At 55.9% G+C, this 17,040-nt stretch overlaps 1 protein-coding gene across 5 annotated transcripts in view; it reads left to right on the top strand.

The window, feature by feature from the left end:
* The window catches only part of Sp1 (transcription factor Sp8), a 67,171-nt gene extending 50,489 nt beyond the window's left edge, over positions 1 to 16,682 (top strand). For all 5 annotated transcript variants that reach the window (XM_076909333.1, XM_076909336.1, XM_076909338.1 and 2 more), the window contains exons 2-3: positions 14,515 to 15,592; positions 15,661 to 16,682. In XM_076909333.1, the coding sequence (XP_076765448.1) occupies positions 14,515 to 15,592; positions 15,661 to 16,631 (2,049 nt within the window). In that variant the 3' untranslated portion in view covers positions 16,632 to 16,682. The remainder of the gene's footprint in view (positions 1 to 14,514; positions 15,593 to 15,660) is intronic.
* Positions 16,683 to 17,040: the final 358 nt, after the last annotated feature.

The raw sequence follows: 17,040 nt of genomic DNA on the forward strand, positions 1-17,040 counted from the left end.
AGCTTTTGTGGCCTCCGCCAAGGCACGACACGTGTTGGTCCCCGTCCGCTTCTCTCGCGCCCACGGTCTTTGGAACTTTTTGTTTTATGACTCGGCAAGAAGGACTCGTTGCCGGCGTGGCCTCGCCGAGATGATTTACGAGTCGACGTAAAAAAGTAATTAAATCCTTGGCATCGAAAAAGAGACGCGTACGAGTATTAATTAAGTCAGCAGAAAAGTTCCCCGCGTCCGTGCGTCCTGCCGAAAATTAATCTCGATGGAAAGTCTGTTCGCGCGTCTCCGCCGCCTGCCGGCTCTTCCTGTTTCGCTCGCGTCTCGTCGAGCGTTTCGCGATCCGTCGCTTTCGGAGTGGAAATCGCTTTCGACTCCGTCTCACAGGTATCGGCAGTGATTTTTTGTCGATCGAGCACACAGACCCTTCCGTCTCTCTGCACGGACGACGATATAATGTTGCGAACAGTTTATTCTCGCTGGTCCCTTTTATTTCGCTCGCGTCATTGAACCACCCGATCCTAATGTATCGAGTATCCTTGGTATAATAGTCGTTGCGCAAGGTTCTCAGGGATCAAAGGGACTGGACTTTACCTGTGCACCCAAGGAGCCAATTATTTGTCTGCTCCTCTTTGTGCACGGGAGGATCCACTTGACAGGATGCGTGGGATGGTAACGCGATATCTACTTCCTGTCGTCACTCGATCCTAGCGAACTCGAACGTACAAGCTTGCTAAGAACTTTTTTTTTTCTTTTATTATATATATATATATCTTGCTCATCGTCCTGGCGATATCTTTCGCTCAGTTTCTGTCCCAACACTCAACTGTTCGCTACTTACTACTCTCTGTTGACACAACTTTCGATTCGCTTCGAGAAACACTTCGCTTCTTCCAGTAGGGCGGATTTTGCGCCGATTAATTAATCAGGTACCGATGGAAGTTTTTTACTGACAAGTATGCTCAACTATAAGTAATCCGAGCCGTGACTGAGTCGTACGTTTCTGGATCGATAGACTTTACCTTAATACGCGTTACATTGATCGCGAACCCACGGAATATTGTCCGAGTGCTCGTCACTAATTCATAGACGAAATTCATCGCGCCCCGTCGCTTCCAACGCGAACGCGGTATTTCAGTCTGTGTAAATGTTCACGAGTTTTTAACCTCCTATAATCCTCGACCGCGTGTAGTTTTATGTCGTTTTGATTCGCGAACGCTTTAGTAGCGTCGCTTTTCTAACATCCGTACGAAAGAACGAAGTAAAGCGGAAGGAAATTGGCGCAATCGGTGATTAGCTCGTGGAAAAGCATCAGAAATGCGTTGTCGTCCCGTTGAAAGATCCTCGAGATCTCGCTCCACTTCACTTCCACAGTGGTAATCCGATAATCCGACTCGTAGGGTAAAAGTGTCCTTTTAAGCTGCGCCCCGTTGACATTTTCAACGACGACAATGGACTGCGAACGGGCGCAGCGCCGCACCGTTCCTCGCAGAAATGCGTCCTTCGTCACGCTGAAAGCGCGCCGCGCGGCCTTTTTATGCGACCCTCGAGAGGATTTACCTGGAGCACCGGACGCAACGCGGATGTCACCCTAATTTGTTCGCTCTCAGAGTTTCCCGTGCCACGGAATCTCCTCCGTCTTTTTTTTCTTCTTTTTTTTTGCGTAACATCGTTCGTGCGAGCTCGAACGCTGGCAGCCTCGACGGATAAATAATACACGCGCGAAGACGATGTCTCCACCCTTCCAGGGTTTGAGGAAGGCTCGTTCTCCATTGCTCGATGACAAAATCCCTTCCGATCACCGTCACGCCCACTGCAGTCGGCCACGCAGGCGCCTAATGAATTATTTTCGTCGAGTACATCGTAAGTCCCGACGCGTAAACACCCTTTCGAAAACTCGTTCGTAGGACGCGTTTCGTTGAAAATATAGGGTCCGAGAGTGGCAGATGGCCGGGGTGACAACATGGCCGCTGTTCCTGCTCGACGCGCGCGTCTTGAAAAACCGTTTTCGCGTATGATCGATCAATTTCATGCCCGATGAAGGTTGCCTCGTGCGACGGTCTTTCGTCAAATTTCAGACGAGCTCGTATATGTTCTCCTTCTTTCTTTTTTCCTCTCTCATTCACTTCCCTTTGCGCTTCCCTCGCTGGCGAACACTTATCTCTGGAACCTCCTTGGCACTGCTCGAAAGCGAGTTCGGACGAATCAAAGCGAACGGCGTTTTCCGCGAGAGGGAAAAGCAGCGGGTAGGGGGCAATTGCGAAAGGAACGGAAAGCTTAAGATATTCATTACGGTGCTCGCTCGGTTTCATTAAACGGTCAAAGATGCAATTTCGTAGCGCCGGTTAGGGGTGGTGTACTCGCGGCGAAATGCACGTACGCAAGTTCGCCGGCATCGTTATCGTGGAAGGTTCGATAATTGAAAACCCTAGCCGCCCCCTCGGCTCGGCTCGCGTACACCGCCGCGTTCCTATTGCCCGCGCGAGAGACTCGGTACCTCGAATTATCGGTCATTATTCCCCCGGCAGCGTACCACCGGCGTCTACGGAATTATTCATCAAATACAAAACGTGGAATTCCGGCTGGTATTTGAACGTTTCCCCTCACCCCAGTACCGAACGGCCGATTAAGAATGCACGGGAAACTTGGTTACCTCTAAGGTACGCCTGCTGCCTTATCCGTGCCCTCCCGCGAAGGAGAACGTTCTAAATACGAGAAAGAGAGAGAGAGAGAGAGAGAGAGAGAGAGAGAAATCATCTCGTGTCGTACGGCGTGACGGGGCTGCAATTTGTCAGAGATCGAACGGTGCGTGTGGGTTTACCAGCCGCGTGCAACCACTCCTCGTCCGTATGCGTCTTCTACCGGGCCATCATCGTATCGCTGGAAGGTCCGATAATTGAAAAGGCAAGAGCTCTCTCTCTCTCTCTCTCTCTCTCTTTCTCCTCGTTGCACTCCTCGTTGTTGTAAACAATATTCCTCGTAGAGCGAGCGCACGAGCCCCGAGATGGTACGTCGAATTACCGGCCATTATCGTGACGTATCATCGCAGCCAGCGTCATTCACCGGACCATCATGGGAAAAGACGAACAATACTCGGGCTGGTCAACACCTCGGGGCCGTAACGTGCGCCACTCGAGCAAAGTGGAAGACGATTATTAACGACTCGATTCTATTAACCCGACTACTTTCCTCCGCTAAACACAATGCAACATTTTTCCGCGCGGCGAAATTGCACGCTCGAATCGGTTCCTGCGCTTACCGTCATTACCAGCGAGCACAGACGAGGGGGGATATCCTACGAATTTTCCCTCCCCCTCGATCCTTTTTCTACCTCCTTTCGATCACCGTCCCATCCGATTATCTTACGCGCGTCAACGAGACGCGAACGCCGTCCGTCCTTCCATCTCGCGCTCCCAACACCTTCGGACTCGATCGGATCACGGCGATCGACCGGGGTAAAGAAGCGTGCGGCAACAACGGGGATTCGCCGCAGGGGTGCGAAACCCCCCGCGGAGTCGGAACCAAAATACCAAACGTTGCCTCAGCGGCCCGCCGAGCTCAACGATTTATCGACTCCGCGTTTATAACGTCCTCCCAACGGGCGCGAATTTTCTTTTCTCTTTTTTTTTTTTTTTTTTTACACCGTATAGATCCAGGGGTTCGCCTAACGTCGTTCACCAGTACAATCGGAGGGAGCTATACGGGCAACGATTATCGCGTAATTTGCTAAGTGAACAACGTCCTCGAACTGTGTAGAGAATAAAAACGATTCTTCCTCGATAAAGTAACGAGACGCCAGATAATGACGACGATCCCGCGAGATCCGACAGGAAACTAGCAAAAATAATGTTTTCTTCGTATCTTTTTTTCCGTTCTTTTTTTTTCGTTCTCTCTTTTTTAGTCCGCCGCGCACAATTTATCCGCCATAAAAGTCGCGATGGGAATAATTAACCGTAGCTTTAATTTGATTCGTTGGAAACGGAGACACGAGGCAGCGCGGCTCGGAACCGAGATTATCTCTCACGACGCGTACAGAGCAACGACCCTATCCAAGGCCCGTAAAAACTTCCGGTATGCCCTGCACGAGAAAGAGGGCCGCGATTTTCCCTTTACCAGATGCACAACGCCCGACTCGGACGCCTCGGTTGCGTGTTCCCCGCGAACGAACGAAAGAGGAACCACCGGCGAGTTTTAAGCGATGCCCGGGATAATTGCGGGAGTTTACCAAGGAATGCCGCAGAATCGATACGACCAGTTGTCTCGGGAACTGGTTGAAAACGTTACACAAGATTCCGTATAAATATCCACATTTGACACGCATATACTCGCACTCTGTCCTGTGTCGTTTCGACGGACCAGTTTCACGCACACACACACTCTCTCTCCCCCCATCGTCGCTCGAAAAAGTATCTACTTCTCACAACATCTCGCGGAATGATCGATTTGCTCGATTTTCGAATGGCGCCCGTTCTCCTGCACGGCGACGGATTTCCACCGACGTATCGAGCCAACGATCGCGATTACGTAAGAACAAAGCGCGGTAGTCGAGCGGTCGAGGCGAAACCGGAATGGCGAACGGTCTCTCCGCGAGATCGGTTCGCCGCGTTTCGCTCGCCCCGCGCGAGGCGTCCTTGCGAGCGGATAATTTGCATTTCGGTGCCTACGCCCGTATCGCTATCGCGCGCGAACCTTCTTCCTCGCCACGGGGATGAATTAGCCTTCGCGACGGCGTCGCGTGACGAGCGATCGCGATTCACCGCGAGACTGGACGGCAGACGTTAAGCTTGTCCCTCCTCGCGTCGAATGATAACGCGGCTGGGCACGTTCGAAGGACACGACTCTGCGGATACGCTCGAGCCGAGGAGCAGGCTGTTACATTGGCCATGAATTTTTATGGAGGGGAACTCGGTTTCCGAGTTTCATGGGAATAAAGATGGTCATAAATCTTGCCGCGGAGCAACGCCTTTCTCTTTAAGAAACTGGATCGTCGCGGTTCTCCCGTGAGCCGCGCGATCCGAGCCTCCCCTCTAACGATCTCGGGCCTACCGTCCGCCACGCATACACTCCGCGTCTCGGTCCGTTTTCGTACACGGACGATAATTTATTTACGAGCTCGTGGAGAGGGGGACGACGGAATGGTAGTAGCACAGGGGGTGGCGGATGGAGAGCGACCGCAGGCTAGCTGCTCCCACGGCTCGGTCGCCCGCTAAATCGCGAAACAATAAATCCGAGAGATCGGAGTCACCCTCTTTATACGCCTCTTATACAGGGATGATGTCCTCGGGGGGTAAGCCTAATATGTCACAGTCTGTTGCAGCGATCTCTCCGCCGGCGAGAACGGGGGTGGGACGACGCGCGACCTCCAAGGGTTGCTTCGAGCGCGGGGGTTGGACACGGTTCTAATGGACCGATTCAATAACGACGATCGGATAAACCGATCCCGCGGTACGCGCGTTCCTCGTTTTTCAATTCGACGATAATACTCTGCCCTGCTACCCTCGCGCGGTTAGAAATTACGCGCGTAAAGCCTGGATAATTTCGCGGGACGATCGTCGAGGGGTGGAACGCGAACGTATCGCGAAGGGATCCTCGCTGATTTGTCCGCGCGCGTTTATCGGCTTCTCGACCCCGCGGTGCTCTCCTCTCGAGTTTTAATAAGCGAACGAGCAGGCGTGCCTAAACGAGAGCCTGGTCTGCGTGCCGGGCTGCGTGGTACGTAACGAACTGTTTAACTGGCAACGATCGAGGTTCGTGTAACACGTTCGCCGAGGCGAGCCGGCCGCTATCGGCCGGGAAATCGTGATCATTACAAACGAAACATGACAGCTGAAAAATTATTATAATCTTTGGCGGCCGGGTTAGCGGGGGACGATTTGCATAATCTCGAAAACGGTCGCCTGTGCGCGCGCGCCCGCGCGCTCGCGCTCGCGCGCCCGCGTTACGTCCGTGGCGGCGAGGAAAAGCCTGCGCGCGGCTACGTACAGGCGGCGGATTTACGATACCGGGGCACGATGAAGCTATAAATCGCGCGGGCTCTCGCAGAAAACACGCGAACCAATTTGCCCGAGAGAGATCCGGCTGGCGCGCGCATCGTTTCATCGATAATCGCCCGGTTCCAGACGATACTCGCGCGACACCAGACCCGTGTATCAATTTTCGACGCTCGCACGATCGCCGCCAATTATCGGAAAGACGCCATTTCCTTAACGCCGCCGTTGATTGTCGATCGCCTCCTCGCGCTCTTCGTATCCCCTCGTCCTTCTCTAATCAGCCGTCGATCGACGCTGTTCAAAAATCCCCCCTCAACGATATCGAAGCGCGCGATCTCCGCGCCTTCTTTGATTCGACAAACGAATTCCGCTCGAAGCGACGGAGGAAAACAGAAATCCGATCGCAGATACACGCTCGCTGCTGTTCGACGCGAGAGACCTATGGAAATCGATCGAGCCAGTCCACGCTGCGCCGGTGAAATTAAACGGTCCTCTTTAGCGGTTTCTAACCGATACACGCGCGTATTACCCGCGATCGTTCGCACGTACGCAGACATAATTCACAGTAGGAGAAATCGCGCGGGTTGCCTGTCTCCGCGTAGCCGCGAGCACCACTTCTTTTCGGTTCAGACACTAACTCGCTCGAGTAACACGGCAACGATAAACTCGAATCTTAACCAGGAAGTTCTGCTTCTAAACTCGATACGATATTTTCACGGAGCGTATCTCGTCGCTCTCGAACCTCTCACGAACGCGGCACCTGCCCACGACGAGACGAACGGGTTCACGAGCTGCCAAAGGTGATTTAGTGGCAGTTTGTTGGCGTAGCGGCGTCAGTAACACTTGGTACAAGCCTCGCAGCGCGGTGTACGCGTAATACACGAGCCTCGCGTATGCTTGTACCACACGAGCGGGTTCGGTTAAATTGCCTCGACCAGGGACCAGTCGCTCAACTCGTGCCGCGTCTGCGTTCCCTGGCTTGTCTCTCGAAGACGCGACGCTGTCGCGTGTCGGAGCTGTTTTCACGCGAAAAAGATTGGACGCTGTCGTCGCGACAGATCGTCCAGGGATTCATATTAACCTTGCACGGATCTCCGGATGCTCGCTTCGCGGACGATGTACGCGATCGCTGTCACGAGCGAGATTGTCATCGAATGATTAGTGGCAACCTCGTGTATCGCGCTCGAGGTACCTTCGACTCTGTCGGTCCCGCGAGAACCTAATGAAAAAACGTAATCACTTTAATTTGCGTTGGATCCGAGGTGGGTATCGGGCTCGTTAAAGCGTTTCGAAAAAATGGGATACTTTTCTGCGCGTCGAAGGGGACAAAATTGGGAGAACGTTGGAGGGACAGGTGCGCGAGGGCATCGATTCTCTCTGTCGACACGCGACGAGTCTACGTTAAACGTAGTAGTCTCTATTTCTCGTATCGGGAGAGCGAAACGCGGTCGTTCCCGGACGTATGTCGGTCAGCCGGCTCATTCGCGGAAGAGGCACGTCCGTTCGAAGACGGTGCCGGAGACACCGGGGTCCATTTAGATTTAGCCGGTGTTAGGTGTTTACGAGCTTTTAATTGAACGTAAATATTCGCAGGTGCAGCCGCAGCCCTCTCCCCTTCCCCCGGTTCCCAGATTCCCGGCCGCAATTACGAGCAACCAACTTACCCTGCTACGTCTTCTACGTCCGCGTTACGCGTATACAGAGGACGTATCGTGCGTATGCATCGGGCGTATCTTCGTTTTAATGTAAGCTTCCGCCGTAAAAGGGGCATTTAGGTTCGCCGCGAAGTATGCCGCGCAGCAGCTCGGTGTAAATTTATCGGTTCGCGCGAATTTCGCCAAGTACCGTTCGCTCGCCGGGCGGCTCCGTCACGATCTCGTAAAAATCCTGCCGCCGTTCAATTATGGCCAACCGGCTAGGCTCTCTCGCCGCCGTTTCGCGGATACCACGAATAATAAATAATATCGCGCAGGTGAGAGCCGCGCGCGTGTCCTCGTATCGCGGAGCGATCGCTCTCGTTCGTTCGAACCGACGTTCGTAGCCCGTTGCGGATCGTTTACGCGCGCGCGATCGATCGATCCCGACGAGGGTCGTGGAAGGGACCAGGGGTTGACAGCCGACGCTAAACGCGCGTTGGCCCTTTTCTTCTGCCGCGAGAACCAGAAACGTTCATCCATCAAACGCGCTCGATCGCTGTCGAGGACCACCGATCGACGACACCGGGCCAGATGTCGCGCGACGTCTCTCGCGGCCCTCCACGGCTCTCTCGAGGGCGCCCCCGTCCACCGCTCGATCGAGGATCCCCGTTCCTCGAGCAAGCGGATCGTTTAAATGCTAATACCCGGGTTAATTTATCGCCCGTACGATTACGTTTCCCGGGTCCGCGGCTACGGTATTTGCCGAAACTTTTGTAATTGAAAGAAAGCCGCCGACCGGGACCACCGTGGCCGGTGGGCCAGTAAAACCTCGAATATACGAGGACGCCCGGCGGTGTGTCTCTCGGTGGTGTCTCTCGGTAGGCTGATCTAGGAGACGAATAATATATCGCGCGATCGACCGCGCTAAGTCCTCTTACCTGGCCCCGAACAATAAAGACGCTCCTTCGACCCCGCCCATCGCACCGTCCCCATGGAACGCGAAAGGCCTTCCGACAAATGGCGCGGAAAATATTCTCGTTATAGCCGGGGCCCTCTCTGGAACGCCAGTCGTCGTCGAGATCGAGCGACGGAAATTAACTAGGATCCTCGCGTTCCCTGGTTTTCTCGAGGACTCGGCGTTACCGTCGAAACGAGGCGAGGGCCATCGTCGAGGGCACGCGGCGGCTCGTTAAACTAGAATACGCCTCTCGCGCACCCGATCCGCGAGCAAGAAACGAACGCAAATGAGACTCGTCGGCGGAGCGGAAAGAAGCGAGCACGCGGGACGTTTACTACTCTCGTAATATTAATTTAATTGAACGCGGAGGCAGTCACGACGGCCCGGACGAGCCCGGTTGCCTTTTCTGCAAATGTAAAATTTTTTATGTCTACCTGTTCGTTGGAACGACCGGTCGAGCGCGCGGTCCTTACGCAAGAGGCGAAACAGGGAGGGAGAGAGAGAGAGAGAGAGAGAGAGAGAGAGAGAGAGAGAGAGAGAGAGAGAGAGAGAGAGAAGGAGAGCAAGGCTGTAAAGGGCGAAACAGCCTGTAGAATTGGAGGGAAGCGACGACGCGGGTCTGGCGAAGGGGGTCACCTTTCCGAAATTAGAAGCGTTCTAAAAGGAGTAAACGGCTAGCCGGACGATAGATCGGACACTCGGCCGCTAATTGGCTGCAGAATTTTATGTACCACTAAATTACCCGATGCAAATGCACCGACTTCCGTCCCCCCGGACCCTGGCCGATATCCCAGAAGCACGCGCAACATACACGAGCCCGGCGTTCCACCGTAAAAGATTTACGCCGGCCTCATTATCCTAATGAAGACGTAACGGCTGAGAAACGAGTTGCGATTTTTGCCGAAAACCAACTTCGCTCACGAGCCGCAAGGCCATCGCGAAAACTCTTCCTCTCGAGGCTCGCATGCGCACCTTCGATCGCGTCTGATCCTCGCACTCTTCTTTCGTTTTTTCCTCCCTTTCGTTTCTACCCTTCGATTGTTCGCTTCTCCTCGAAGCGATCGAGAGGATAGGACGGACAGCGTTGTCAACGAGCCGCGCACCGTCGCCGAGGCTTGGTCCTCTTCCCTTTAATCTGTCGTCGAATTAACACGGGACCAGGAGGATCGAGCGATGCTACCGGCTGCAAATCGTCCGTGGGCACCGCAGGCGATAAACCGTTGGAGGGTATCCGAGCATCGGCATTTCCTTGGTCCAGCCTGGGGAGAATAAACGGCGATAACTGTTCACGAATTATGACAAATTTGTAATGCCCTCTTAATATTCCGGTCGGCGACGGGCGACAGATTTACGAGTGCTAATGAATCGGTAGCACGGCCGTTCCTCGGTTCGACGGGGCCAACCACCGCTGCGCGAACCTACTACGCGTCTATCCGGCTGGAAGACTCGTTGCTGCTCGAGGTTCGCCACGAGTCGATTTAGCGTGGGTGCCCCTGTCTCGTACCCGGAAATCGTTAGGTCCAAGGGCACACGGGACTCGAAGTTCGTCGAGGGCCAAAAAACTCGGTGGCGAGGAACACGCCGGAGGAGGAAAAAAGACTCTGCGTGTTCCCTCGGGTCGCTCGATAGCCGAATAAATTTGGGTAGCTCCCTGTTTTTGGCCCCGGGCCACGGTTACAGCGAGGCAGACTTTTTCGGATATACGATCGGACCTTTCGTAACGCGCCGCGCGGAGGCGAAGGGGTGAAAAAGAGATACCAGAGGAGTCGCTCTCTCACGGATGGATTTAATTAAAAAACATAATTTAGAAGGGAGGATAACAGGTAGCTGCCGTTTGGTGGGAACTAACGGAGGCCCTAGTCGCGACGCAGCCGAGGTTTACTCATGAATAATATTATTAATCCCGTCTTCCATCGAGAGAGCGCTTCTATCTCCTCCTCTCCGTCCTTCGTTTCCCAATAGCCGCGCGAGTCGCTTCCACCAGAAAGGACTTTCTTCTCGAAAGTCGAGGACGTCGCGTCCCGTGGCACGGATACCAGGAGATTTTCGTTTTTCGCGAGGGCTCAGTGATCGATCGGCGGACAGTTCGCGAGGGTCTTCCTCGAGGTAGTCGCGCGGGGCAAGAGAAAGCAACGGTGCTTCCGTAATCGCGGTCACCATCTTGAAAGGCAAACGGCGGGCTCGGGTAATAAGTTGGACAGCCGCGTATGAAACGGCTCGAAAGGGTTGCCCCAGTCGTTTTATCGAGACAAGTCTGCGTGTCGGTGCTGGTTGCATGCGGAGGCCGATAAACAAATAATTAGCATTAGGAGCGAGGCACGCGATATATCTACGGGATCTCTTTCTCTCTTTCTCTCTCTCTCTCTCTCTCTCTGGCCGTGCGATCAATTCGGCGTGCGTTCGTCGCGCGATCGACGAACGAAACGCACGCACGCACGCACGCACGCACGTACGTACGCGTAAATGAAAATTTCTCGCGGGAGGCGAACCGCAGCGGGTCGAAAGCGCGCGCGCTCCGTTTTAATTTAATCTCTCGCGGCCGCTTTTATTGCCGCGGCAAGTTGTTACGGAAGAACGTATTTTTACAACCGGCGCCGCGCGTTGCTTTTATAGGAACCAGATCGATATTAAGATTGCGCGTGGCCCGTTCGCCGGGGCATAACTTTTGCGCGAGGCGGTATACGATGCCACCGCTCAGGAAACGAAAAACCTTTACTGCACGGTTTATGGGGTATTTCGCGAGGGGAATATATCCGATCACCGGCCCGCGAACGGAGATAACTCGAAATCTCCGTGATTTGGAAAAACGAGCGAACGTCTTAGACTCTCTCTCTTTCTTTCTGGCTTTCTCATTGGCGCGGTTGCGAGTGACGCAGGTGGATCCAATCACGAAGTAGCTCGAGGCAGGTGCCAGAGGAGAAGTCGGCGGTCAATGCCTCTCGAGAACGACCGACGCTTTTTACACGGAAACCAGAAAAGACCGCCGACTAATTTCGCGTCCGGCTCTATTACCGGACAAAGAGGATCCCGACCTTCTCACCGGTTTTTGCCGCGATACTCGCCGGTTTAATTGACTTTTTGGAACGCTCCCGAGTCCACCTTCATTGTTCCAACCAGGAACTCGAAATCCCTCGAAGCCTCGTTTCGTGCCGTTCGCGCGCTCGCCTTTCGATCGTGAAACGAGTGAAGTCTCTATTTGCGGCCCCGAATAGTCGAGCCACAGAGAAAGAGAGAGAGAGGAAAGAGCATGACGCGTAGACGTCGGATGCGGTTTGCCGCATGCCCAGTTGGATCGACACCCTACGGTTTACCGGATTCGCACCCTCGCCCTGTCGCTCGGCTGTCGTGCGAGCTCCGTCGCCTCCGCGTCCAGCTGTCGCGTGGCCTCTCTGCCTCTCGCTTCAACGCTCGCCGCTCCTCTTTCGTTTCACCCGTTACGTTTCACTCCGACCCGCTCGAACGTTCGACATTTTGATATCGTCTCTCTCTGCTATTCTCCAAATCGCACGACTCTCGCAGACTGTCCTCCGCGTATTTTTTCGACCGGTTCAGCGCGGTCGGTACCATCGATGGATCTCCTCGGACACGTCGCGCATCACGTTCGCCACGCTCTGTCGACTAGATTCGACGCGGACCCAGGCGCGTTCGAACGCAAGATTCGCGGCGTACAAGTTCCACGAACCGTTTGACCCGCTCGTTGTCGACACTTTACGGCGACCTGCATCCCCCGGGTGAGAGACTCGGCCGGTGTTACGCGTGTTTCTCGGAAGGTAGCCCCGCTCGAAGGAGAAGAATAGAGGGAAGCGAAGAAGAAAGGGGACGACAAAGGCCCCCTGGTTTTAATTTATGCGCGGCACAGCCGAAGGCGTTATTAGTCCTAGCTGGCTAGGATGGGCGTGACGTCACGCGACTAAAACAAAGGATCCTAGCCGTGCCCATCCCACGACGACTCTCTTTCAACCGTGCCGACAGCAGCCCGCGAAACGCTCGCCACGATGCAACGTCGATCCATCTCGCTGCTGAACTAGCTTCGCCGTCGCGTACGTCGAGCGTAACACGCATAAAACGTATAAACGGTTCGCGAAGAACCGCGGCGATCGGGTAGAGCGTGTCAAGCGTATTCGCCAACACGGGATAACCAAGCTGCTGTTCGTTCCGCGCGGCGTAATTACAAACCGGCCGGAACTATCGGTTGATAGCGCTCTAATCGATAGCCCTATTAACACGGCGCACCGCGCGGTCTCGTTAAACGCTCTCGTCGGCGGTGAAACGTCGTCGCGGATAGATCGATCCGCAGAGTCGATCTTCTTCGTAGTTGCGCGGTGGTAGTTTTCAGCGAGGTTCAGCCGTGACCTACTATATCGAGCGCGGCGGCGTAAGTAGAACGAGCTTTTTCTGCACCGGCGCGCCGCGAGCCACGACCGCCGATGATACCCGTCGAGTCGGGAAACGAAGCCAGAGAGAGCGAGCTAATTGAGAGACGTCGTTGTCTCCACCGAGGCTACTGTCATATCGTTCCACCGGATCAATACGTAGCCTGCCTACAACCTGCACTCACGAACCTCGAAGAGGGCGTGGCTCGTACACCACCGGTCGAGAGATACTCTCCCTCTCTGTCTCTCTCCACCCCGACCTCCTGCTTCCCACCCTCTGTCCCGTTTCCCTGTTTTCCCGTTCCCTCTCCCGGAGTTTTAGCGACTCCAAAGGACGATCTCGTCTTGCCATCCCCTCGCGACGAGGGAAGCCGGCGACGAGCAAGCGCCAAAAGTCCCAGCCACCTTCTCCTATTCGTCGATGCCCCCTTCCAGAGAGTACCGGTGGTCTCTCTCTCTCTCTCCCTCTTTCTCTCTCCCACGGTCTCTCGAGTCGGTGGAAAGCGTCGAAACGGCGCTAACGAGGCGACAACGAGGAACGCCGCGCGTAAAAGAAGAGTCGAGGATCCTTTTTAAAACAGCGAAACGGGGAAAGTCGTTGGACGATGACCGCAGCACCGTGGCTATTACGCCCGTGGCAACCTTGCCCGAAGTTACGGGACGGGGTGACCACGGATTGGCAGGGCTCTCCCTCTCTTTGTCCCTATCGTCGAAGGGTGCGCGCACCCGTTGTCTTTGGTCGGTGTTGGTGCAAGGTTGAACCGCGTGGGGGCGTGTCGCCTCGATGGCGCCGGCTGCTAATGGCTGCGCGGCCCGCCAGACTTTAATTTCCTGCCGCTTCCGCGGACCCTTTGCCTTTACCTTTCCACGTTCCGAGTCCGCTCCGGACCCTTCCCAGCCTCCAGCCTTTCGGTAGCCGAGACGAACGTCCTCGCGATCATCGCGGCACACTCGTAAAGTACTCGCGCGCAAGCTACTCGATCGGGTTGAGAACCGTCGCGGTGGTTTAAAAATGGAACGAGTCGTCGCGCAGCCAGGATAGTTTCGGGCAATCTCGAAGCTCTTTTCTAGGATAGGACCGGCAATTTAGTGTCATTATACACCCTCGGGGGAAGCCTCGGTTCCGGCGGCCGACCAGGCAGGGCACAGTTTCTTTTTTCGGTCGATTTAGCCGCGATTATGGCCGCCGCGTCGAGCGTCCGGTGGATTTCGCTATTACGAGCCACCTTACGACGTTACCTCGGGAGGAATCGTCCGAATCGATCCCGGACGATTTGTCGGGGCCGGTCGATCGTTCGATCGTTCGATCGATCGATCGATCGATCGATGTACACGCAGGCGCCTAATTCGCGAACCCCGTCGAAACTCGTTATTATCGGGTTGCGTAATCGTATCGGAGCGAGGCCGATAATTCCGAGTGGTGCGGTGTAACACCTGCTCGGTTGGACCGCGTGGTCGTTTCCCCGTGGTAATAAAATCGTCGGCCGAGGGCAGAACGTGCCGCAGAAAAATTCAACCGAACCGAGTGGTAATCCGTTGGTCTTGTTCTTCTTCTCTGGTTTCAGGATCACCCGGGTCTGAGGGGTACACCGTTGGCGATGCTCGCCGCTCAGTGCAACAAGCTGAGCAGCAAGAGTCCACCGCCGTTGGCAGACGCGGCCGTGGGCAAGGGTTTCCATCCGTGGAAGAAGAGCCCGCAGAGCAGCGGGAGTTCGCCGCAACACTCGACCGGAAGCGGTAGCGGCGGAGGAGGCGGGGTCGGCGGCGGAGGAGGCGGCGGAGGCGGCGGTGGCGGAAGCGGCGGAGGGTGTACGACGACCGGGGTCAGTCAAAGACCGACGGCGACGAGCAGCGCTGGTAGCACGACCGGTGGTTACGCTCGAGCCCCGGTTACCTCTTGCGCGTCGACCGCGCCCCAATACGGGAGCGAGCTGTACTTTCCCGGGACGGCGAGCGCGCAGCCGGCCGGCGATCCGCATCACCATCAGAGCAGCCTGCTCGGGAAGGTCGAGGGAGCGACGTTGGGCTCCGTCTACGGACGACACCCGTACGAGTCGTGGCCGTTCAACGCGATGCCGGGCGCGACTCACGGCGGTATCAAAGCCAGCGACGGCTGGTGGGACGTGCACGGCGCCGCGACCGCCGGCGGATGGCTGGACGTCGGTAGCACGGTCGGCGTCGGCGTCCACGCCGCGCAAATGGCCAACTACTCGGCCGACTATTCGACCAGCCTAGCGCTCGCCGGGAATCATCTGCTGAGCACGGCGACCACCGCCGGGCACAATCTCCTCCAAGACACGTACAAATCGATGTTGCCGGGAGGGCCGCCCGGTTTCGGTCTTCATCATCACGCGGCCGCGACGGCGAGCGCGGGCGCCGGCGCCGGTAGCCCTCAGGGTAGCGGCGGTGGCGTCGGGGTGGGCGTCGGGGCTGGCGGCGTCAGCCAGGCCCCCTCGCCCCGCTCCCAGAGACGTTACACGGGCCGTGCCACCTGCGACTGTCCGAATTGTCAAGAGGCCGAGAGACTCGGCCCGGCCGGCGTACATCTCAGGAAGAAGAACATCCACAGCTGCCACATACCCGGCTGCGGTAAGGTCTACGGGAAAACCTCGCATCTGAAGGCCCACTTACGGTGGCACACTGGTGAGCGACCGTTTGTTTGCAACTGGCTTTTCTGTGGCAAGCGGTTCACACGTTCGGATGAGTTGCAGCGGCACCTTCGAACCCACACCGGCGAAAAGAGATTCGCCTGCCCGGTCTGCAACAAGCGGTTCATGCGCAGCGATCATCTCGCGAAGCACGTCAAGACCCACAGCAGCAGCAGCAGCAGCAGCGGCAGCAAGGGCAAGGGGGGAGCGGGGAGCTCGTCAGCCGAGTCCTGCTCCGACAGCGAGGACAACGGGAGTCAGCAGAGTCCCACTTCCAGCTCGGTGCCGCCGCAGCCGCAGCCGCCGCCGCCGCCGCAGCAGCAGCAGCAGCAGCAGCAGCAACAGCAACAACAACCGGCCCAACCAGCTCAGCAGCAGCAGCAGCAGCAACAGGCACTGGTGGCGGCAGCGGCGGCAGCGGCAGCGGCGGCGGCGGCAGCGGTGGCGGCGGGCCAGGACACCAACAACACCACATCCCAGACCACCACCACCACCACCAGTCTCGGCCATCAGCCGACGACCCCCATGACCCCAATACAGATGACCCCGCCGCCTCTGACCCCACACCATCCCCACCACCCGCATCTCCCTCCTCTAATGCACCATCCGCATCATCACGCAACCTCACCGGCCCACCACCCGCACGCGGGGATGAGCATGCACTGAGCCCGGTGGGGCCCGGAGCCGGTGCCTGCAGTTCCGCTGCCGCAACGGCCCTGGGCTCCCCCCTATCCTACCCCCTCAACCTGAACCTCGTACAGAACCACCAGACCATAGCTCATCATCACCAACACCAGAACCATCACCATCACCACCATCATCATCACCATCACCATCAACACCAACAACAACAACAACAACAACAACAACACCAACACCAACACCAACACCAACAACAACAACAACATCACCAACACCAACACCAACAGCACTCGCGTCAAAGCAATTCCTATTCGATGCAACAGGATCCTGGCACGCCGGGGACCGCGCAGACTCCCTCACCCTCGTCCCCCGCGCCTGTACATAGTCTCTAGGTTGACGCTTCGCCTAAACCACTCACGAACCCCCTACGTTTCTCGCGCGTATTCGTCTATCGTGCCTGCCCCTGATGGCAGCGCGGCGCGAACCGTTGTCTCGAGACGCTACTCGAAACGACGACATTCCTCCTACTCCTCCTCCACCTGCCCACCTATCCAAGCTATCCCACCTCCTCTCTTATCGGCAGTTTCGAGCCTCTCCCACGCACTCGATGATACTACCGACTCCCTTTGTTACTTGTAAATACTTATACATAGCGCGTGAGAAAGATATTATATTAATAATTATGCGGTGTAATGTTAAGCGGTGTAAAAAAAAAAAGTTCTATATAAACGCACTGTCGCGCTGTACCATACACACTGATGACGTACATAGCCAAACGGATTTACATACACACAGACACAC

Source organism: Xylocopa sonorina, chromosome 1 (genome assembly GCF_050948175.1).
Source record: "Xylocopa sonorina isolate GNS202 chromosome 1, iyXylSono1_principal, whole genome shotgun sequence".
In the NCBI taxonomy this organism is placed as follows: Eukaryota; Metazoa; Arthropoda; class Insecta; order Hymenoptera; family Apidae; genus Xylocopa; species Xylocopa sonorina.